This window comes from Vanellus vanellus (assembly GCF_965231255.1).
Source record: "Vanellus vanellus genome assembly, chromosome: 4".
Classification (NCBI taxonomy): Eukaryota; Metazoa; Chordata; class Aves; order Charadriiformes; family Charadriidae; genus Vanellus; species Vanellus vanellus.
In genome coordinates this window covers 2218951-2243025 of record NC_138909.1, presented here as the reverse complement: position 1 = coordinate 2243025, position 24075 = coordinate 2218951, and the positions used below count along the sequence as shown (strand labels likewise).

At 45.2% G+C, this 24075-nt stretch overlaps 1 protein-coding gene across 2 annotated transcripts; it reads left to right on the top strand.

Moving 5' to 3' along the window:
- Window positions 1–1369: 1369 nt before the first annotated feature.
- SCARB2 (scavenger receptor class B member 2) lies at window positions 1370–23451 on the top strand. Of its 2 annotated transcripts, XM_082482837.1 has the most exons (13): window positions 1370–1535; window positions 8169–8326; window positions 12188–12335; window positions 13819–14007; window positions 14792–14883; window positions 15608–15727; window positions 16665–16843; window positions 17391–17509; window positions 19343–19416; window positions 20874–20925; window positions 21583–21741; window positions 21881–21951; window positions 23317–23441. In XM_082482837.1, the coding sequence occupies exons 1-12, from the start codon at window positions 1419–1421 to the stop codon at window positions 21908–21910; spliced, it is 1437 nt and encodes a 478-aa protein (XP_082338963.1). In that variant the 5' UTR covers window positions 1370–1418; the 3' UTR covers window positions 21911–21951; window positions 23317–23441. The 2 variants fall into 2 exon arrangements, with proteins under 2 accessions (XP_082338963.1, XP_082338962.1); XM_082482836.1 differs by lacking the exon at window positions 21881–21951 and having other exon boundaries at window positions 23317–23451.
- The last annotated feature ends 624 nt before the right edge of the window (window positions 23452–24075 follow it).

Sequence of the window (24075 nt, the reverse complement as noted above, 5' to 3'; positions counted from 1 at the left end):
CATAACACTATTACTGCAATTACAATTGCAGGAAGTAGTATTTATAAAGGGAAATGCTTCAGTCCACCTTAGCAGGATATCCACCTGATGGTCTACTTGGTCTCATCTAGGGAAGGCGTTATTTGGACCAGGCTGATGATGGCAAGCTGCCAGCCTTATGGTTTGGGAGGGCAAGAGGAGAGGACACTGACTCATGACTTTGGAAAGCTTGGTTATGGTTATGGGACAGGAGCCCCATATCGTAGAGGCTTTCCTTCTTTTTGTGCAATATGAAGGCTGTGATGGAAAGCAATTAGCACAACATCCATCACTGGGAAAGCCCCTGTTGCAGGTGTCTTTCCCTCCTGTCCGCAGCGCACCAGGAGGCGGTGATGGGTGGGAAGCTGGAGCAATAGTGCCCACTGTCTTTTAAAGGAGAAATGAGTACGTCAGTTACGTTATTTCTTAGGAGTGGCTTAACTGTGTTAGTGGAAGCTGAACTGTATTGAATTATCATAGAATCACGGAATGGTTTGGGTGGGAAGGGACCTTTAAAGGCCATCTAGTCCAACCCCCCGCCATGAGCAGGGACGTCTCCAACTAGATCAGGTTGCTCAGAGCCCGGTCCAACCTGATCTGGAACATTTCCAGGGATGGGGCATCCACCACCTCACTGGGCAACCCGGGCCAGTGTCTCACCACCCTCTGAGTAAACAATTTCTTCCTAGTATCTAATCTAAATCTTCCCTCTTTTAGTTTCAAGCCATTTCCCCTCGTCCTATCGCAACAGGCCCTGCTAAAAACCATGGCATAATCTGATCCCTGTGAAAATTAATTCAGTCTAGGAGCAGTTTGTGTTCCCCCCAAGTTTCTCCCTAATCATCTCGCTGAAGAATGATCTTTAAGGTCCCTTCCAACTCTAACCGTTCCATGATTCTATGAAGAATAATAACTGGTTTTCTGCTTGTTTTCCAGAAAACCTTTTAAAGATGCCAGCTGCATCCGGAGATGCGCGCTAGCAGATCCATCCACAGCAGACAGGAAGATTTGCCCCGTGCCAGCAGCAGCCCGTCTTGCAAGCAGGAACAAAACCCAAATTATTTTCGGGGAGATTCTTCTCTTTTCTGGTAAGCGGGCAACCAACCTGATGCCCTGAGCAAGGACCTGCCAGCCCTGGGGTCACCAAACATCCCCCATCCCCCCCCCCCCCCCCCCCCAAGCAGAGGCTCTGTCCCTCCCCTCGCTCCCACCTCCGGAGGCGGCGAAGCGGTTCCCCCGGTCCCGGGACCCTCCCGGCCTTGCGGGGCGGGCGGTGGCGGCGGCGGCTCCTCCCGGTCCGTCGGCAGGCGGAGCCAGGCGGCCGCCCGCCCCCCTGCGCCCGGCCCGGAGCCCGGCGGCGGCTGTGTCACCGCCGGTTGTGTCCCTCCTCGGCAGCAGCCATGAAATCGCTTTGCCTCGTCACCGTGGGGGTCTTGGCCATGACGCTGCTCATCGCCAGCATCTCCTTGCTGGTGGCACACGTCTTCCAGAGAGTGGTGGACCTGCAGGTGAAGCAGGTGAGAGAGCACGGCCCGATTCCCACCCCAAATCCCTCCCGACCGGTTTATTCCCTCTCAAAATAACCCTGGGAGGGAGGGGGCTGGCGGGTGGCGTTGTCTGGCTCCCTGCGTGCACCAGCTGTGGTTGGGAGAGGGCAGGAGCATCCCTGGGCAGGGAACCCCCCTGCACTGCACCGCCCAGCTAGGCTGGGGCTCAGGATGGAGCTCAGGCTGCCCAGGGCCTGGGCTGGGTAAAAATTGAGTAAATATGTGTAAAAATCAGTTCGCTTAAGGCAGCTTTACTGGCTGTGGGGCAGCAGCTGTGGCATGGAGCCCTCTCCGGAGCAGCAGCACAAGAGGTGAGCAGGGAACACCTAAAGCACCCGTCCCGTTTTGCCATCCCTGTCATAGATTTCTTGCAGCTTTCATACAGCAGCTTGTTCTGCTGCTCCGTTTACTGCTGCCTCTGGAGCACAGCCAGAGGTGCTGTGGGTTGAAACATGTGGTAGTTTCCCAGTCTGGGTGATGACAGTGAGGCATTTCACCCTGTTGTTAAAGGCTGCTTGTAGCACGCTTCGGGGACACCTGTCCTGGGATTGTTATGAATTTAGAGCCCTTCGCTCTTCATGCTCTGCCTAAGCTGTTCCTCTCTAATACTGGCTCTTTGCATTTATCCGGTTGTCCAGTGAGAAGGGCCAACTGTGTTAGTGTTAGTAACTCCCTTAAAATACCTCTGAAGCATGTAGATGAACAATTATTTACCTATTCTGAGGAATGTCATCCTCTCTGTTGTACTGACGGAGAAACCAAGAGTGCTGACAAATGGAGGGATGTGACCAGTGCTATTGTCTAACTGGTGCACAAAGTCTGCTGATCCCCTGCGCTGTCCTAACCAATGCACTGTTCTGTTCTTTGGGGTATTGACAGGGAGCGTTTCCTAACATAGAAGCGGTATTGTCTTAACTTAAATCAGTTTGGTTTAGCGAGCGCAATTTTAGGTTGGCAGCCAGCTTACACTTTGAAGTGTGCCTGTAAACTTTGGGGGTAGCCAAAAAAAAAAAAAAGGCTACCGTAGGGTAAGCTGTCGTGCAGCCTGCCAGTGTGTCAGCTGCTCTTGAGGAACTGCTCATACAGCTACTCCTACAGTGTTTGTTCTCAGGTACGTGCCTCTGCCGTGCCGGAGCGTAGCATGAGTAATGGATGGTTTATCCTGAAGTCAGTTGATCATCAGCCCATACCTTTTCTAGGCAGTCTGCAAGCCAGGTGTGAAGTGATATGAGTGTTAAGGTATGCAAAGTTGTATGCAAACCAAGCCAAATCAGTACAGCTTTGCACAGGCATGTGCAGTTCCATCTCCCAGATGTTAGGTCTCTTTGGGAAGGAGTGTTGTCATCCTCTGCATCGCAGCAGAAGTTCTAGTTTCAAGTCTATTTCGTGCTCTTAACAAAAGAGCAGTGGGGTAAAAAAAAAGGTTTGGCGGGAGAGTGGAGGACTGTCAGGAATTAGGCGTGATCCTCCTTACGCGTATTATCTCTTAGCTACATGCTCCTTACCCTTAATGGTTGATTATGTAAGAGTAAGTTGGTATTCGCTCAGCAGGGCTTTCGGTAATGCAGGATAAAGTTTCCAGAGCTCAGTCTTTTCCTGCTTACCGCTCTTCAGCTCGTGCTAGCGTACATCTGGATTGCGCAGAATCACGCCTCCTGCTCCCTGCGCTAGCCACTGCCTCCCTCCTGGCCTCCTCCAGCAGCCATGCACAGAAACTGCAGAAGTACAGCTTTCAGCCCCAAAGCAGTGTCCTCCCAATCACTCTGCTGATTCGGCTGCTTTCCACATGTGCTTTATCCCACATGAGCTTTTTCTCATTTGTGTGTAGTCTACAAAGTTTCTGTCTCTTGTGTAATCATGTGTGCAGCTTAGAAAATCTTGTGCAAATAGACAAATCTCAATTTGCCTTTGAAATGCGGCAAGACGTGAGCTTTTCCAGCTCTCTGCAATCCAGGACATTGTACGTGAAATGTTATCTCTGCGCTCTGGCCCTTCTTAGCCTCGTCAACCTCTCTGTCATCGGAGGAGTTGCAGAAGGGGCAAGTGGTTGCCCTTAGGACAGGTATGAGAGCTTTCCAGCAGTCCCGAAACACAGCTGACTCGCAGTGAAGAGCTGTCTTTGCAGTCTCAACTACAGCTCAAATGGAAGAACTGCATTTAGGAGCAGCTGACGCGCCCGTGTGTTCAAACCCAGGACCTGTGAACCACCGAGGGTGGGTTGGCTTTCAGTAGGAGGTTGGTGTGCTGTGTCCTTTCAAGCCGAAGGCAGGGTTCTTGGATACAGAGTAGGTGTGGGAAGAGTGGGGAATCCAGCCTGGCGTCAGACTTCACGTCCCCTTGAAAATCAGCAGGCAGATGTGTAGCGACAGGGAGAGTGGGAGCACCTTTCCTGGAAAGCATTCAAATCTTGTCAACTTATTCGCTGTCTTATTTGCCGGTCTTACTGGCTTTTCATGCATTAGAGTGCCATGCCAGATCAGATGTCTGACTTGTCCAATGTCTCTTTGTTGTCAGGGGCTAGCACCTGAAACTCCATCGAATAAGGGCAAAAAACCTAACGAACAAGAATGAATTAGCTGCCCACAGGAGAAAAGCCTTCCTAGCTGCTAGCAGTGTTTGCCTTACGCCTGGTGCGGTTTGTGAATATCACAACCCTTGATCTGTGCACCTAATTCCAAACTTGGGCAATCAGTCCTTTACCTCAAGTATTTTCTTTATGCCCCATATCTTACACTGATAATTTTAGAAAACATTTAGTCTTCTAACCCCTTGAAATGTCACTGGGCTGTTGTTAGCAGCCATCTCTAGAGCTGGATTGTCTGGAGTGTTTAGGACCCAAAAGGACAGGGAAGATATTTTTTCACTTGATTTAGTTTATATATTGATCTTTTGTTGTTGCTGTTGTTTAATGTGAAGTACTAGAACTCTCAGCACATTTTAGTGTGGAAGCTTAGATGAAGGATCAGTTTAGATGCTTCTTTTGAGCAGACCGTTCCCAAGGTGCAGTCAGAGAAGTCTGCTCAGGTTGGTCTGAAAGCTTACCCTGGGAGTTGTCTTAAAAGTTGCATTTAAATTCTGTCACAGGTGAAAGCATAAAACTATGTCTTGGAATTAGAATGTTTTGCAGTTCCAGGGAATAAAAAAGAAATTTAATTTTCTGAGTAGGTTCCAAAAATGTTTAGTATCGTTTCCCACCCCCGCTATCACTGCCAGTAACAGATACATTCGGGAGGGGAAGCTCCGTTTTTATTTCCTTTGTGTGAAGCGCGGTCAAGACAAGGAAACGCCAAAGAATGACACAGCTGCAAATTCAGGACTGGCATGATAAATAAAGTCAGTGGGAAGGATGCTTTAGTACACTTGAAATGAGCGTGGACTCCACTTGGAAAGGAGAACCTCTGCTGTGCTTCTGCGTGAAGACAGGAGATCTTATTGTCCGGTGGTTTTAGGTTGTGATCTTGCAGTAGGTACACCCTTGCATCTCCCTGAGACAGACTCTCTGAGTCTGAGGCCTCAGGAGTAGTGTTTGACTTGAGGGTTCTGAATACTTTGTGTCTTGTTCTTGCGTATAAATGTAGCAAGAGGAAAGGTCTGATTCTCTGCCCTTGCGCAGTACAGCAGCAATAACTACAGCGGACCTGTATCTTTTACATATTTTAGATTAAAGAGCAGTCCTGTGATTTAATATCTTGTAGCCAGCCCAACCTAATCGTGAACACAAGCTCTGACAAAAAAACCCCAAGCAATCCCAGTCGTGTAACATCAGGTACTACTCTGGCGTGGAGGAAAGTCAGCAGAGCTAAACTTGAATGCCATCAGCTGAGGGACGTGGGCATATGTTTTGCTCAAAAATAGGTGCTTATATTTTTCTCTCAGGCAGTGTAATATCATGTGATAGACCCAAATATCCCTGGTAACATTTGGTGAAAAAGAGAAGAGAGCTTACTGTATTTTATTATTTGAGAGTTTCGAGGGAGTATATCTGAATCCAGCTCAGAAGTTTGCGAATCTGGATTTACAACTGGGGCTGTCACTGTACAGAGCTATAAATAGACATGCCATTTCTGTGGGAGATCCAAACGGTGTCATGCAGATCCAGGAAGAAAATTACCAGATGACTTTGTTTCACTACCCTTTTGCTCCATAGCCCATCTCCCAGGGGATCACTTATGATTTCAACATCTCAAGAGCCTGTATTTAAACCAACCTGCTAGAGAAAATCTCCTTCATTTCCTTCTTATTAATGCTCTTTACGTGTAATCTGGTGTGTATGTGTGTAGAGAGAGAGCGTGGTAGATGCTCCGTCAAGTTGGGGAGCTTTTTGTTTTCAGTCTAGCTCAGAAGGGTGGGGATGTGGCCTCCCTGCACATCGTAAATGTGATCCCTCTGTCATAAAGGATAAACTGGAGACGAAAACTGGAATGAATATGACCACAGTGCACTTGGTTTTTTAAACATTGCACATTTAGACTGAGTGGTAATATCTCATTTTAGTTGCCTCAAACAGAGACATTTGAGCAATAGGTGGGTGTCCTGAATATGCTTAGTAGTTGTTAGGGAACAGTTAAAATTTCTAGATATGGATGGTTAAGGTCAGGACAGGCAACAGTTACTCTGTTTATCCGTGTCAAGCTTATACTCATTGTGTTAGGTACACGTGAGAGTTGTGAGCTTTGTACAACTTAGGAAGGGAGCAGACATCAGTAGTTCACTGCACCACCACCTCTGAAATAATTGACTTTGGAATGTGTTTACACGCATACGGAGAAAAGCTTTCATCTTTCATGGTCATCTGTAGGTGTCTTAAATACATTGCTGCCTCGTTTCCAGCCCTTTATGGTGGCATCATGGAAACGGTATGCCTGATTTGGGGAGATTTTCTGTTCTCATCCTACAAACCAACTTCAGGAGGGCTCTCTTCGAAGCTCCCAAGGAAGGGATGAGCTTCCTTGGCACAGATCGCAAGAAAACAGGATCAAAAGCACTGGGCTGTGTAGGAAATGGTACGTATGAGGTGCTGGTAGTTCCAAAGAAATGCACAAAGCTCCTGAAGCATGTCTAAAATATATATTTTTTTTTTTTTGTGGTGTGCACGGAATACGTGGTTGGAAATTCTCAGAGGAAAGCAGTCTGCAACTGCAAAGTGCTACCAGCTGGGTTGGCTTTCATTGCCGTTCAGCAATACTGCTGCCATTCCAGGCTCCTGCCAACAAGTTTTTCTTTGAAACAGTCTTCTCTTTATCTAATAATTCAAAATGAAAATCTACATGGAGAGAAAACAGCTCCTTAAGTGGGAAGGCCAAGAATGAGGCCTGAGGCAACCACGGCCGATGAAGTAAAGACCCCACAAACAGTAAGCAAGAAATGGCAGCTGTCCAGTCAGCCCTGCTTTTGAGCTTGCATTTACAATATTTGACTTGTTTTCTCAGAAGAATGAAAAGAGCAAGTGTTGATGAGACCCATTTAATTGCAAATTACAACCCCCCTCCCCTTCTTCCGCCTACAGGTGATAACGGTTTTCAAAGATATACTTTTCTTTGTGCTTATTCCTGGAAATTCCACTCTCCAAGCCAAATTTCTCTTTACTACCACAGTAGCAGTACCACTGTTACAACTATTTGAAAGGACTTGATTTTGGTGGTGTTGGCGGGGATGCTTTTATAGTTGGGGTGAATTTTATCTAAAATGAAATGGTCATAAAATGAAGGGCTCAGTCCTGTATTATATGTTCCTAACGGAGCTACGCAGATGTACGGTTGTGACTTTCCTTATAACATGTATATGCTGGTAGGTAAAGGAATTACTGATTCGTTACTTAAGTGCTTCTGCCATAAAATAATGATGTATAGCTTTTCTTTTGTAGGTCCATGTTTTATTGTTTACAAAATGGACTGACCTTCCATGGGTCTGGAGATGTACACGCTGTCATTGCTGTAGGAAAGTAATTGAAGACAGAGGGTGAAGAATCTTTGCCCTATTCAGAGACCTCAGAAAGGCACAAATCCTAGTATGCCTACGCGAAAGCAGTTTCTGTGACTTGCAGGTTTTCCTCATGGGGCGCTGAAAAACTAAGTCTCATTGCTTTGGAGACAGAATCTCACAGCTGTACTGGAATCTGACATTTTTAGGCAAAAAAAAATCATAAACACAAGGAATCTTTTCTGGCCTTGTTCCTCCTAAGAGGTCTCTCTTAGGACCTCTTGGCGTCCCGCTGTTGAGTTCGACTTTTATCTCTAATGTGGGCATGTTTCGTGGTGTCTTACACCAGGTTAGGTTTTTTGCTGACACAGGAAATGCAACAGGATTACTGTGTAATTGCTGATAAGTCTTCATTGTGAAAAATGTCAGGCAGAAGTGTTTGTGGGAAGAAGTGGAACAACAAACCCAACAAACCTATGCCCCTAGCCTGTGAGCCATTGTAGCGTGTGTCTGATCTTGTTTATTGAGATGCTTCAAAGTAAGACGCACTTATAAACGTTTGTAGAATTGGCGTCTCGAATCCTATTGCCTGTGCTTGTTCTGAGGGCATGGAATTCCTCTCTTTCCTATAAATACCATACAGCGTCTATCATTAACAGCTAATCTGTCTTTCTCTTGTTTCAGGGAACAGTATTGAAAAATGGCACGGAAACGTTTGAAGCCTGGGAGGATCCTCCTCCACCGGTCTACATGCAGTTCTACTTTTTCAATGTGACAAATCCTTTAGAAGTGCTTCAAGGCGATACTCCTCTTGTAGAGGAAATAGGGCCGTACACCTACCGGTAGGACCGTTTCACTATTTTCACATTTCTCTAAACCTGTCGTGTGTGAGGAAGCTAAAAAGTGGGACCCAGAACGCTTGGGATCTCATTCTAGGAGAAAATCTAGCTGTTAATGTGTAGTAAAAGGGACCGTGGTCATACACCACCCAGACAGGACAACTAGACTGACGCTTGGAGGACCAGCGATCAGTTTCAGATGAAGCCACTGACTTCTGTCAGATTTTGGGCAAGATTTTGCTTGTGTGCTGCCGTTCCTCAGCTGCTGAGCACGGAGGAAGTTGTCTGCATCTTGGCCTAGTGTCTTAGGAGAGAAAAAACAGTGACTGTTTGGGTGATGTTTGAGAGTCTGGGGAGAGGAGTGTTGCATAAAAGCATGATTCATGCGTTCACTCAGAAATCAGTTCCTAGTGTAAGTTGCACAATTTACATCAGTAAAAATGTGGCCAGAAAACCAGTTAGAGAGTGACACTACAGGGATCTTCCTCAGCCAACCCTCACTATAAAACCTACTTAGATTCAGACGTATCTACCCTTTTTACAGACAGCCCGGCTTACTAACACCGTGTGCAGTGTTGGAGCTTGTCCAGCCTCTTGAACTCTCCTTCTGCGTGGTACGGCTACACACTGAACAGTCTGAGTCTGCTGCCTGTGGAGAGATTTTAAAGTCACCTTACAAATGAGTTTTCCTTTAGAGCTTCATTCTGCTCTGCTGTATGCAGCAGTGCAAACCAGGAGCAGTCCTGTGGCAGGAGGCGTTACAGTCTTTGAAGTCATGGAGGTATGAGAACCACGGCAGAAAGGTTGATTTCTCATTGTCAGTCTCACTTCTGGTCACACACTCTCATTCAGACCGGGCAGCGGCTCAGTGCCAGGAGTTGTCTTTATCTAAGCTGCAAAATGATCAGAATCCGGTTGTTAGTATTTGAAAAAAATACTGCAGAATAAAAGGGAGAGCCTTTGCGGTAGCCTTGGTCTCTGCTGTGTCTCTCCTTTCTCTTTCTTTCCTCCCACACCTCAGCTTTGCTTCACTCTCTGCCATCAATCTTTTCCTATCTCCTCTGGATTTCAGTCCTGTGCCTGTTTAGCCTTGGCAAACTACATGTGGTACTTTGGCAAAATACCTTCTATTAGATAAACCAGTAGAGCTGGAGAAAAGATGCGTAAGCTTTCAAGTTCCCAAGCTTCTCTTCAGGTCTCTGCAGTATAATACTGATAATTAGTCAGCAGTGCGTACTCTCTGTCAGGAAGATAGATAGGGGCAGCTCTAGATGTAATAGAGCTACATGAAACCCCACAGGCCCATGCTCTTCTGCACCCTGGGACTCAGTCCCCTTCGCTAGCTTCTTTTTTTCCCTTTCTTAGCTGCAAGTGTCTTCTGGGTGTCACGCACAGCCCGGTTTGTGATCCATGAGAGTGCAGTGGAATGGAGAGGCCTGGTGGTGTAGCTGGCTGGGTTGGTCTGTGCCCGATGGGAAGCCCAGCCTGAGCTGCTCGTTTATGGTTTGGTAGGAGAGCCTTCCCCTGCAACGCGTGCCACGGGCTGGCTGTGAGCGGGTCGGCCGGTGCAGGCTCTCCCTCCATTGTTTATTGCTGTGCGAGGCAGGGAGGGAGGCTGCGCATTCCAGCGCTGTGTTTTTCAGTTGCTTCTGGCTTGTTTGGTTAGCCTGATTTTGACACGTCTGAACAGGATTTGATTGTGCTGTGCTCTGTCTGATAGAAGGAAGAGGAAAGTTAGGAAGTGGAGTGCTCTTTTCCCACAGATCCTTAGATCCTTGCCTCGCTGTCACTGCCGACTGTACCAGACTGTCTGCGGTGGGTGGGGGAAGAGAGGAGGCGTGTGGGAGGAGAGGGAGAAGGGAGGGATGTTGCAGACATACTGCGTGCTCGAGCCAGAGAATAAATACCAAATTTGCCTCACAGGCCCCACGTAGCAAGGCATTAAAGACTCATTTAGGTTTAGCATGTGGCAGAACCCCTAAAATGCCCTAACACAAAGTGCATGGCTCAGTGTTTTAATATTGAAGAGAAAGGCTGGAAGTGAATTGGCACAGACAAGCAGAGGAAAAAATCCTAATGAGTGGCAGAGAGGAGGTGGGGTGGCTAAATACAGTCTCTTCCTGCGTTTTCTTCCTGCAATTCATAGTTTTAACCAACATACATTGTATAAACCCAGTTAGCACAGAGGTAGATTCTGTAACAGAAATGTATTAGTCCTTGTGTTTTCAAATCCTGGAAGCTGAATTTGCAGCATATAAAATAATTAATTACAAAGTGCAGGCTGCTTAGCTGCCCAAGCCTGCTGAGTCCCAAAGAACATGTGGATATTGTCTGGTCTTGCACACATTTACAGCTTTTTGTCTTTAACATCTGAGATCCTCCTACTCGTATCCCTAATCAGGGAGTATTATTCTCTTCTCCAGACGAACCTGAGAGGCTTCTCAGGTTAACTCTGGCCTATTTTAGGGAAGGCACTTCACAACCGTCTGTTTCCATCCCCTCAGTTCAAGCCCTAGGGTGTAAAGTAGATGGCTGTACAAGAGGCTTTTGCCAAATCAAGCTGGAAGTGTTGCCAGACCGAAATGTTCCTAGGTGGTAGGGATGTTGAAGAGTGGTAGATACGCTGGTTGTGTAAGGAGGATGGGAAATGGTTGGTTTTTAACAAGAATAGTTTCATGGGCCCTTCCAGTTTGCTTTAAATTTGAAAGACTGAACCAAAGTAATACAGCCTGTCATGAAGCTGCATTGCTGGATCTAGTGCAGCCGGGATAGGATCTAGGATCTGAACGAATGAAAAGCATCAAGGCACAGGGTCCCGCAGAATAATTCACCTTCACATCTTGGGACTTAAAACTTACACAGGAGGCAAAGCGATGTAAAAGTCAACGAACTCTTAAGCGAACGTAGACTTATGAAATACAGCGCATTTCACTTAATGAGCACACCAAAAAAGATCATGCCATGAGCAGACAACCTGCCATTTCCCTTTTCGGGAAGACACATATATAGCTCCTTTTTAGCCTGGGCCAGCCAGTTCTGCAGAATTGCATGTTTCTTCCTTGTAAAATGGTAGTGGCAATGGACTGAATTATGGTTATGACATGTGTTTCAGGGTAATTAAGATCTGACTTCCTCATTAGGCCAGCAGGTAGCATTTGATGTTACTTGCCAATTGCACTTGTTTGTCAGCAATCCTAAGTTTCGTGCTGCTTAACTGAGAGCTTAGACAGTAACACAAGCAACATCCCAGGCCATAAGCACTTCACAGCAAAAATTCAGTTGAATTTCTGTCGCATCCAGGATTCCTGCCTGAGAATTAAAGGAGAAGAGCTAAAATGTGGCTTGTTCTTTGGTTGTGTCATGTGTAAGCTCAGAAGTCCTAGTGCAAAGTACTTTGAAGCCAGGAGAAAGATTCTGGTAGGTTCTTAGATCAGGTTAATGAGACTTGCGTGAAGCCTACGTCTTGTTCTGCCTGGGAGTGAATTTTGCCTGCAGCAAAGAGGCAAAAGTTTTGTTTTCAAATTGTACTTCAACAGCAGTTCCGTATATATAGCCTCTAAATCCTTCTGCTCTGTCTGAAATTGTTCTCTTTCCTTGGAGGCTTTTAAAGATGAGGCAAAAATATAAAGTGCAATTAACATGTAGGGTGACAATTTTGGAAGCACCCTGTGAGGTCTGATTACACTGACACAAAGGGGAGTTCTGTCGCTGACAGCAGCAGTAGCAAAAATGAATCTACTCCTAATGAACTGAAAATCCCACCCTTTATGTGCTTAAAGCAGTAGAATAGCCATAAGTTAATTGCAATTAATTTTACATGTACTTGTTTAACTTAATTAGGGAACAAACTCTCTTGTTTTTCAGAGAATACAGGCCAAGAGTGCACGTTCAATTTTTGGACAACGGTACCAAAGTATCTGCTCTGAATCCAAAGACGTATGTATTTGAACCTCAGAAGTCAGTTGGAGACCCTGAAGTAGACCTGATTAGAACAATTAATATTCCTGCAGTGGTGAGTTCTCTTTTATTTCTGCTTGGAAATCGTCCTAACACACTTTATAACTAGCAGCTTGTTGCTTCATGCTGTCTCTCCCCTTGTGGTAGATAAAGGTGATTGAAGAACGAGAGAGGCAGCTCTATGTCTGAGGCAGATACTGCATTCAGGTTTGGTTTGGACTGTTGTGGGGTTTTTGTATTATGTTCCTCCCTCGCCATATGCCTCCGCAGTGTTAGTGCCTCACCCTTGCACTGAGAGCTGACAGACACGCTTCAGAGATGAGAGAAATCAGGCTTGTGGGGTTTTCACGAGTAAGTGAAACTAGGGAATTAGTGACGTCAGATGCATAGGAGGAACTCTGACTTTGGAATGGGAAAGTTTGGGATGCTTGGGGTTGTTTTGTGGAAATTGCAAAAATCACACCTGCATCTCATACTGAAAAAGAAAAAATTATAGCGGAGGAGTTTCAAATACAGCTGAATGAAAAGGTGCCCTCAGAATAAAATTAAAACATGCACCCCCAAACTGTGTTAGGTGAAACTACTCCGCAAAGAAAGTCTCATTTTGGTGATCAGAGGCAGTCCATTGTGTTTGGTCTCATACAGGGATAGTAGGAGAACAAGCAGGTCTAAAGCTGTTGTACCTTGCAAAGGAAATTAGACTGCACTGAAATACTTGCTGGTTGCGTAACTAAGCCTTTACTCCTCGTACTAGCTTGACTTCAATTACAGGGAACATTAATTTCTCCTTTTTCCCCCAGCATTTCCAAAAATGTGTTGTCTGATTCTATGAATGAATACATAAATGCAGTGTATATAGTAGCAGATAGAACTCAGCTTACTAAAAGTTACTGCAAACAGTACAGTCACTGTATTTACAATTCCTCCCAGGCATTTGAGTGGTGGTAAGTATTATCTCTTCTTCAGATTTTTGGCTGTGATCTATTGTAACAGGCAGTACTAGAACTACAGGTTGGTTCACCCAAGGAATATTCCCTTCTTTTGTTTTTGCTTCTTTAAAGACATTGTAAGATCACTTGTCAGCTAGAAAGGAAGTAAATTTTGGTATTGTTTGCATTTTGGAGAAATGGCTGTCTTTTAAAAATGGTTTTTAAAAATGTAAACTATAACTTCTTAAGGGTGAAATTCAAAGCACATCTCCAGCTGTAATATACTTGTGAAATTCAGGCTGTTTAGAAAGCGGTTTTGCACATTTCACTTAAAATCCATTCTTAAGACTGTGGCGGTTACTGGCATGGAACTGAGCTGGTTGTGTGCCAGCGCCAGGCTGAATGGGAATCTGCAAGAGCACATCCCTGGGGGAGAAAAGCTGAAGAACCTGTTAGCCAGCACATTGCTCGCTGCAAGTGGAAATAATGAAACTGAAAATACAGTTGAAATGCGTGCAAGGCTGAAATGTGTCTGTGTTCGCATGCAGCTGGTATTGTTTATTCTACGGTAAATCTGACCGTTCCTCCCTTATTCCAATCCCCTGGTAGACTGCGATGGAGTGGACCAGGTCAACCCCTCTTCAGTTTGCCACAGAGGTGCTGCTGCTTCTGTACCAAGAATCCCTGTTTACAGTTCACACCGTTCATGAATTGCTGTGGGGCTACAAAGACAGGCTCCTGTCAACCATTCATCTTTTGCATCCTGAGATCGATCCAGTATTTGGTTTCTTTAATAAGGTAACTGGTATGCAAGACTTTCTGATGCTTTGGATGGGGAATGATGTCATTGCTACAGAGTTTGGACTGTCGTTGCCAGCCAGCTGAGAAGGCTGTGCCTGGGCTGAGGCCAGGAGGTAGGCTGCAGGGATAGCAAAAGGATGTTCCCTCTCCACTTGGGCTGTGTCTAGGCACGGGCTGGTAGCACAGCTGTGAGTGTTTTATCCGACTTCCCTTTATCAGGTACGGATAAGCGTTCCAAGGGTGGATGTAAACCGCTCCACTGTTGGCTGTGCTCACTTGAATTACAGGGGCTTTGTGAGGCTGGTTTTGCAAACTACTCAAAAAAATTCCTGACCAATCCCCTTAGTAATTGATTGAAATTGCATGTTATTTGTGTGCTGGAGCCATTACTGGCTTTCATAGTGTTTTTTGGTTGCATGTCATTTTGGGCTGTGGGGACTCCTTGTGTCTTGGAGATCATCTGCAGCGCTCAGGTTATTTTCTTTTTTTTTTTTTTTTTTTTTTGCTAATGGCTGTTTCTTCGGTGGCAAATTTCAAAGGAAAAAAAAAGCTAATCTAATGTTTTATTTCCTTCACTTGGGAGGTGTAAGAATCTAGCCCAATCACTTCCACCTCATTTATATTCAAGGTGGCGTTTAATGAATTGCACTTACCTTAGGGGATCCACTCCTAGGGTGTATTTGAAGTGATGACAGCTTAAACTCCTGCCACCCTGTTGTAGTTACCAGCCAGGTGTTACAGAATGAGTGGAGTGATTAAAAATTCACGTGTCTGTCTGCAGATGAATGGAACCGATGATGGAGAATATGTTTTCCTAAGTGGGGAAACGAACTACCTTAACTTCTCAAGGATTGTGGAATGGAAAGGAAAAGAGTAAGTTTTTCAGTGTGTTCTGGCCTCTGCCAAAATCTGCCCCTTTTCACATTTTGGATGAACGTAAGCATTGTTTACCAAAAAAGGGGTCCTTTTTTTCTGAGAATGGTGATAGCTCATAGCAGCTGTAGCTTCAGACCAGCCCCCCGGTATTTTGGCATGTGTCATATAACTATGAAAGGAAGACAGCCCCAGCCGTTAGAGAGCAGACTACTGCGAATACTCACCTCTGATCCCCTGACTGCCCCTTGGCAGAGGCGACCCTGTCTCCACTCCCTCCTCTAGGACACCCATCCCAGCCACCAGTGGGGACAGTATTGCCACAACTACACAGGCAGCATTCCCAGACACCACACTTGCTTACTGCTCTGTACCCAGAGCCAGCTGGTGCCTGGGTATCTAACAACTCCTCAGTGGGCAGCGTGTGTTACAAAGAACCCAAAGATGAACTACCTAAAGCATCCCTCTCCCATTAAACACCTGCCAGCAATTACATATATGGGAGGAACTCTCGCAGACATGTTCTTGCTCGCCTGGCGCCAGTTTAAAGAGACTATAGATGCAATTTAAACCCATTTTAATCCCCTTTTTTGTTAGCGGAGCTGAAGCAAGAGGATTTAGCACTGTACAAGTCTGATTCTTGTTTGCTTAGACCATGAGCTGTCATCGCCTGACCACCGCTCAAAGATCATTTAACCCTTACTCTCTGCTTCGTTTTCTTCAGGTCATTGAGCTGGTGGACAACAGAGGCATGTAACATGATCAACGGAACAGATGGGACATCCTTTCACCCGCTGATTAGCAAAGATGAGAACATTTATATCTTTTCTTCTGATTTCTGCAGGTAAGGAGAAGAAAATGTCACTCAGACTTTAAAGCAGAGCATTTACATCCATTCCTCTTGAGGTTTCATGTTTAGGGTGGTGTTTTCCCTCCCATGATTTTATTTAACAGTACGAGTGTTCTGCATTTATTCATGGTATGAAGGATGAGAGAGTTACACTAAAAAAAATCCAATTTGCATCAAGTTAAGGATGTGCTATTTCAAAATAAAGATAAAGGTAAAATGTGGAAGATGACTGGAAAGACAGACTGGACTGCCTTGCAAGGCTAGCAATGAGGGGAATGGAAGGATTTATAGGAACCTTGCCTGAAGCTTCTTTCCTCCAAGGTCTTTCTCTATGCCCTGCTTTTTAGAGAATCCAGATTGCCCTCTTCAGAGATTCATGACTTGACATAATGCTGTTTGAAATGCAACACGATGCAGAAAATCTTGGTGTTTCCTTCCTTATGTTCCACCCTGTCTCCTCCTTTGCCCGTGTCCCTATCTGTGAAGAACAAAACCGATCCAAAATTCCCTATTTAAATCAATACAAATGTGTGTTGCATATAATTCAGGACTTGCCAAAGTTCTGTTTTCCACGATTGTGTTCCTTTCCTTGTCCCTCTCAGTAGCATGTACCCGCACTGTCTCATACAACACACAACAGCAACACGGGGACCAGAGTGAGACCCTGAAATGCTGAAGGCAGGCATCAGTGTCCCTGCAGCAGCACAGTTCGTGCAGGATCATCTGTTTTGTGCAGCAGCAGAATGTGGAGATGTGTATTTGCTGATCAAAAGCCTATTAAATTTAATACAGAAGATCGTTGGAATGGGCTTAAACCAAACCTCTAGCTTACTGTAAATTTAAGTTGATACACAGGCATCAGCAAAGAGACATCTGCAGCAGGTGTGTGCTCAAGACTAACAAATTTGGGTCTGGCTTTTCTTCCTTGCAGATCTCTTTACCTGGTGTACGACAGCTCAGGAACTGTTGCAGGCATCCCAACCTACCGCTTTGTGCCCTCTGCTATGGTATTTGCCAACACAACGGTTAACCCAGACAATGCTGGATTCTGCGTGCCGCCAGGAAACTGCCCCGGCACTGGTGTCCTCAACGTCAGCATCTGCAAGCAAGGTATGCTGCCAGGCGGTGGAAGCAGACTGGGAGGACATCAGGGGAATACATTTCTCCTTTCTATCTGAAATATATGAGGACGGTTTGATGAGGCCTGTAGGGTTATGACTATGCTCAGCCACCAACAAGTGATTGTTTGGTTGTAAAATGCAGTAGTGATGTAAGGGACTGTTCCTGTCAGATGCTGTCTGCTACAGCAGTGATTTACATCAAAGAATCAGAAGGAAGTACCAGGATCCATACTGAACAGCTTGGGCATTTACCTTCCGCTCTTATCCAGGTAGCTGACATATCTTAGTAGTTGAATGAAAACAGTGCAAAAGACGAACATGCAGGCTTGAGACATGAAGCTGTGCTGATGCTGCACAAGGGAAAATTTGGCTTGTTCTGAAGACACGGAGTCAGAGTGTTGATTCTGTAGCTCTGGAACGGACATTTCCTTTCACTGTAAATGGCACAGTGGGAAGAGTTTTGAGGTCCTCCACGACTTCCTTGAATCCTGCTCTGCCTTTTTTAGGTGGTGAATTTCTATGTTTTCACATTCCAGGTGCTCCAATATTTCTATCAGCTCCACATTTTTACCAAGCAGATCAAAAGTTTGTAGAGGACGTAGAGGGCATGCATCCAAAAAAGGAATATCATGAGACGTTTCTGGACATCAATCCCGTAAGTGCAGCCTTTTTTAAAAGGTTATGTAGGTGAATCCAAGCATGTGGGTTTAGATCACCTTCTTGGATGGTGTGTATCGACGTATTTCCAGTGACATCAAGGAAGCTGTACTAGTTTATGTGGAACTGATCTATTTGTATTTGCTTGTATAGAGCAAACTTTGATGCATAGCGAGAATTAAAATACTTTTCCCATTGCGCCTTTGCAATTAGAAATGCCATCAGACTGGTAATGATGACTTGAAGGGGTTAAAATATTTCTTAGAAGCAGGTGAGGCTGCTTTTCCTGTTCACCCTGCCATCCTAACCATCTGAGCATTAACTTGACTGTGTTTTCACCAGGTTGAAGGAGTTAGGTGTGGACCAAGAGAGCAAATCAGTAAAGATTCAGGGGATGCTGGACTCAATTTAGATAGCATGGAGTCATGAGAGGAGAGTTACAGAAGCGTGGTGATTATGTTTTTCATGGAATTTTACAGAGTTGTTGGTATCCTCACCGTGAAATGTCAGAAATAAAGGGAGTTTGCAACTGCTGGTCTGTGGTTTTACTTGTGGTATAACCCCAGTAGGCAGCTGAGCACCACACAGCTGCTCGCTCACTCCCCCCGCAAGCAGGATGGGGGAGATAATCAAAAAGGTAAAAGTGAGAAAACTCAGGTAGAGATAAAGAGGCTTTAATAAGTAAAAAAGAAAGAAAAGGAAAAAAAAAAAAAGCAAACGAACCAAGAAAAACAAGTGATTCCAAAAAATCCCAGTTGGTCACTACCAGCCAGTCCTCGAGGAACAGCAGCCCTGGCAAACTTCACCCCCAGTGTTTCATTGCTGAGCATGATGTCATGTGGTAGGGGATATCCCTTTGGCCGGTTTGGGTCAGCTGTCCTGGCTGTGTCCCCTCCCAGCATCTTGCCCGCCCCCAGCCTACTCACTGACAGGCCTTAAGGCTGTATAAGCACTGTTCGGCAATAACTAAAACATCCGAGTGTTATCAACACTGTTATCACAATTCCAAAACATAGCCCGATACCAGCTACTATGAAGAAAAAGAATTCTATCCCAGCTAAAACTAGTACAACACTGATCTCTACATCCACACATAGGAATGTAGGTCAAGGGAAAGAGCAAAATCATGACCTGCCTAGTTTACAGAAACAGAGTACTCTGACTCATGAAGCTGTTGTGTGTAGCTAAAGCAGGAGGAAATTGCATAGTTCCTCTCTTAAGGTCTAGTGATTTGTTACCCTGCTCCTACTTACCCAGCTTTTTTGTGCTTTGATAAAATGAGCTCTGCGCCTCCCCCATCCCACCCACTCTCCAGACTAAATTTTGCTGCTTGAACGAGGAAAATATTCCTGTGCATCCAATTGCAGCTCTTCCTGTAGTGGTCCCATGGACTGTGGTCTGTGTCTGTTTTTCACCCTGTAGAAAGAAAGGCTTGTCTTGTGGCTGAGATTGCAGAGTCTCTGCAACAGTACTCAGAAACCAGAACAAAGAGCTGTAGGTGGTAGCCTTTTCCAAAACTACAGCTGGATCTGGAGGAAAAGGGAATCTCTCTGTAGCCCAAGTCTGAGTTTGCACAGCATGACGGCACCCTTATCTCTATTGGAGCCTCTTCACATCTCCTTAATTAAGAGGCAGACTGGAATGTAGGTGTATGAGTTACAAGAGTATTTCGGTGAAGGAAAATAAATAATAACACTAAGCGGGTCTTGTCTTGCCTTGTCAAGTCCATACCAGTGTAAATACTAGGGTGTATTTTCCCAGTTCCTATTATTGCACGTTAATTCTTTTCTTTTCTTTTTTTTTTTTGACACTGATTTCTTTTATTCCCCAGCTGACAGGGCTTGTCCTGCAAGCAGCCAAGCGGATGCAGATCAATGTTCACGTCAGAAAATTACCTGAATTTTTGTAAGTGTTCTCTGCTGCCAGGTGGATATCTCAGGTCGGATTTGATATTCAAAATTAATTGGTCTGCAGTGTTCAGGTGGAATACTGGTTGGAGAGAGCAAGTGAGAGAGAGAGAGAAATCCAGTAAAATCTCAATTACAACTGGCAGTATCCTCTCTTCTCACAGATCAAGTAAATTTTGCAGTTCCATCTGCAGAATAAAGGCAGTATTCAAGAAAAGCAAGATGTTATGGACAGGTTCCACATGGTGCTTGTGATGGCATGAGTCATATCACACTGGTTTGTTTGCCCAGAGAGAATGTCTGCCACAGTGGAGTGCAGCTGGAACTTGGAGAGTGGCTACTCACTGCAGTGAGGACGCGCCACCCTACTCTGCACAGAGACAAAAATATTGCAGTTACCATCATTTCTCAGCAGTGGTCACATGAAAACCAAATGAGAAGGTGTGACCCCAGGCAGGGCTGCCTGTGCTTTTCCCCAAAAAGCACAAAAAGTAGACCAAGTGGTACGTCTCACAACAGCAGGCAAGTCCTGTCTAAAACTCCGGAGGGAGAGCTCTCAGCTGGAGGGAAGTTTTGCACTGGTATGACTGTGACTGCACTGGTATGATAAAGAGAAATCTTTGTACTGCAACTTCGGCGCTCAATACAACCCTGCAAATTAGAACAGTGTACAATCCAAAGTAACGTTTGAGTAAAATGCCGTTTCTTCTTTGTTGCAAGTGGATTCTGCCTGGTTTTCTGGGTGTTCCCGTTTGAGGGGGATGTCCCCAAACTGCAGCTCAGTTGTGCAGAAATACCATTTGTTTAATCTTGCGTCTTTCTGACATGTCGATTTACTCATCACCAAAGCTGTGTGGTAGCTATTCTTCCTACTCAGCTTCTGAGCTGATGTTTATTGGCAGAGCTTTGCTATGTATATAACTAAAAAAAGAAGTATTTTATCTGCCCGATCCCCTTGGGAGAGTTGGTGATGTTTCTTCAGAAAGCTCCTAGTGGCCTGGAGCTGTTCCATTAACACGTCTTAGGAGTAAGCTGTTACTTCATGTGTGCCAAATGTTGGGGGGGGGGTTGCTGCTACGCGTATGTTGCTTGGACAATAGTTTCTGTGTTTTGCAAATATGAGTAACTTTCAAGATCGGCTTATCTTAGCATTCCTGCTGACTGGCACAAATCTGTCATTCAGTCAGTTATTAATGAGCCTCTTATGGATCCCTCTCTTCCTCTCCCCACCAAGTCCCAAAATAAGCCATTTTTCCCAAAACAGAATTTATTACTCATCTTGGAGATTGAGATTGTTCTACTCCAGTAGGGAAGTGAAAATTGACAATAAAAAGGAACAGCCCAGAGGTTTCTTAGGGACAGTTTCCTCGTTCATTGTTCTATTATAATCTGTCTTCAAAACCCTCGAGTTTAAAAGATGCAAACCTGTAATTTTTTTATTTTTATTTTTCACAGTGAAACAGGCAACATCCGAACACTAGTTTTCCCAGTGATGTATATAAACGAGGTAAATATTTTTGTTATTTCTTTGCAGCATTGGGGTATGTTTATGCTTGAAAAAAACAGTGTCTTTGAGCTAACCAGAAAAGAAAATGCTGGTTTTCTTGTTGTTTTATACAGTGATAGGTAGGAAGCTGTTGCCGTTTCTTAACTAACATCCTCCTGCTGCTTGTTGACCATAGCATCAGCCCAGCAAAACACTCTCAGTCAGGCAGTCCTTTTAATTTCAAAGGTATTGGCCGTGAGAAAAAGGGCTGCTCAGACGAGGAGGCGAGAGTTCACGAGCTCACATCTCTTTTTTGAGTAGTCTTTTGTGAATATTCCTGGGCTGTAGTTGGATCACTGAATTCGCTGGATTCATGGAGGACTTTAGGGGACTAGTCTCGATGATGTACACCATTATTCCAGGCCTATATTATTCCATTCCTAAAGTGCGAGTTAAAAATTACTACTTTCCTTTGAAATGCAGACTAGATGATCCCTCTGGCCACGCGAGGGGAGCTAAGAATTCTTAGAGGGAGAGTATATTAAGAAGCAGTGAAGCAGAAATGGAGAGTTGTGGGAGTGTTGTCTCCCTACCCTTCACAAAAGTAAAGGAGTCTAATATAAAAGAAGAAGAGAAATAAATCTTTTCTTTTTCTCTTTGTCTCTTTCTCTGCTCCAGAGTGTTCTGATTGATGAAGCATCTGCCAACAAACTCAAGCACGTCCTGCTGGAAGCCAGTGTTGTAACTGGAATCCCCTTCGTAATCATGGCTCTAGGAATTGTTTTTGGGATTGTTTTTATTGCGCTGGTGTGCAGGTCCCGGGGGATAAGTGAAGAGGTATGTAGCATTTGAATTCGACCTTGCTTACTGTACATCTGCCTGTATTTGATTGTCTTTTCATTGATTTTACCTGTTCAGCGTCTTTCTGCACACAAGCATTTTTATATGTTGTTTTTGTTTAAAATGACCTTTCTAGGGAAGGGAAGTTTTAATAGACTCAGAATAAATGCACCAAAGGAAAGGAATGGAGCTAATATAAGAAACGTGGTAAGGCAGGTCCTATCTTCTGTGCCTCATTCCCTTGCCAACAGTAGTAAAAAACCAAATCAGCCTGTCTAGAGGACCCTGAAGGATGAGATGCAAAATTTCCACCATATTTGATGGACAGATTGAGTCAGCGGCAATCTGACAGTGTTCTCAGTAGAAACAGTTGTGTTGCACCACTGGATTATTTTTCAGAATCATCATGCAAATTTATGACCAAAGGACAGATGAATTGTACAGACAACAGCACACAGAAAGTTTTATCCAGACAGCAGTAGTTTGTACTTCTATTTATGAAAAGTTCTGTCACAAAATGACATGCTGGCGTTAATGTTACAAGTCACACTGAAAGCTGGTGCCAAATTTTCAGCCCAATAGACAAGGCAGTCGAGTTCTGACAAGAGAAACTATGGGTCCTTTGGTTAGAGAAATAGACTGGGTACTCTAGTAGGCTGTTTTCTCCTTGTAGTTGCTGTGGTCTTAGTGTAGCCTTGCTTGTATGTTGTTTCCTACATGCTTTCTCACACCCTTGTAAGATAGTGCCCTCACGCCTGCCTCCAGGGCACCCAGCCACGCCGTGTGTGTGCTTTGTCTTAGTCAGTGGGACCCATCTGGCTCAGTGGGTCCCACTACCATCACATCTCCAGTGGGACTAGGGGCGGGATGGTAGTGGCAGCAGCGGCGGCACCTTGGCGGTGAGCTCTGCAGCCTCCTCTCCTCGAGCAGTGGCTTTGAGCACCCGATCTTTGGCTTCATTCTTGATTTCTACCCAGGAAGCGTTTCATGAGCTGATGCTCTCAGGACCGTACTTCAGGTTCCTTTACAAGAGAGCCTGGTATGTTCTCCTTGGAGCTTTTGAGCCTGCCTGTGTTAGTGGCCGGCTCAGCTAGAGAGTCAAAACTGTCCCATTGCCTCAGGGCCCTGTCCCGGCCATTCCTGCCCCACCCTACACGTTTAGCTTCCTACCAGCTCTCTCCGGTGTTCTTCAACACCGCACAGGGATTCAGATGACAAAGGGACACCAAAATTCCATGTTTTCTCTGCACTGCTTTTGTTGCTTTTCCTGCAAACGCAAGTAATTCAGCCGGTTATAGCCCTCCTTGTGATCCCCCTCCCACCAGGGTGGTTACTGCCTGCCATCACCTGTGGGGTGCTGCAGTGAGCCCGAGGGCCCTGCCCAAGCTGCCATCCACCCTCTGGCGCTTTTTTAGTGCAGTGCTGGTTCTCTTACAGCAAATTACACTTAGAAGTAGGAGCCAAAAGCTTTTTTCCTTTCCCGTTTGGCGTCTCGGCGATCCAGCTTGCCTGGAAGCTCTCTAATGTGCCACATTTAACTTTGCTGTGCTGTGATTTTTTTTTTTCCTGCAGAGTACTGAAGATGAAAGGTCCCCGCTCATCAGGACGTCTTAGGAGATTTTCTTTAACATGTGAGCTTGGAGAATAAACTATTAGAGCTGACCTAATACCAACTACCACTACCCAGCGTTGTCCACTGTGGAGAAACGATCGTGTCGAGCGTAACTTTCTGCGGTATAGAGATGGAGGAGAATCTGCACTGTCATCAAGGGAGGAGACTTTTCTTACCAGCTAAGTTACAACATTCAAACTGCATTTTAAAACTGCTTGAGATCCTGCTTTTTTTTTTTCAACCACGCCCTCTCTTTGTACCTGCACTGACAGCCACAGGCGATCATGACCACCGTATCAGCGAAAAACGAAATGGCCCGATTCACTACAGGAACGACACGGGTGAAATTGGAAAACGGCCCTAGGAGCGTGGGCTGCCAAGAACCCTTCTGGCAACACAGCAGGCTCCGGTATAGCCCAGGAACAACGGACGATTTTGGCTGTAGGCCTAGTATTGTCTTTTCTGTAAAGTGTTGCGCGCTACTTATTACCAGTATGCACTGACTGTTTGTTATTAATGTCGTCGGTCCTTTCACAAAACTGATTTGTACAACTAATCCAAAACACTGAGTGCAACTTCGTTAAGCGTCTGTAGCTACCGGGTTAAAAAAAAAAAAAAAAAAAAAAAAAAAAGCCGATGATTTTGAAATGCTTTTCCATACAGACCTCTTAACCGCTCTAACTCTGCGCCGGATCCCATTGCATGTTAGCGATGCATTT

Coding starts and splice junctions, on each gene's coding strand:
- SCARB2 (XM_082482836.1), top strand. CDS start 1,419: ATGAAATCGCTTTGCCTCGTCACCGTGGGGGTCTTGGCCATGACGCTG. Junction 8,327..12,187: donor ATAGGGCCGTACACCTACCG/GTAGGACCGTTT, acceptor CTTGTTTTTCAG/AGAATACAGGCCAAGAGTGC. Junction 14,008..14,791: donor TATTTGGTTTCTTTAATAAG/GTAACTGGTATG, acceptor GTCTGTCTGCAG/ATGAATGGAACCGATGATGG.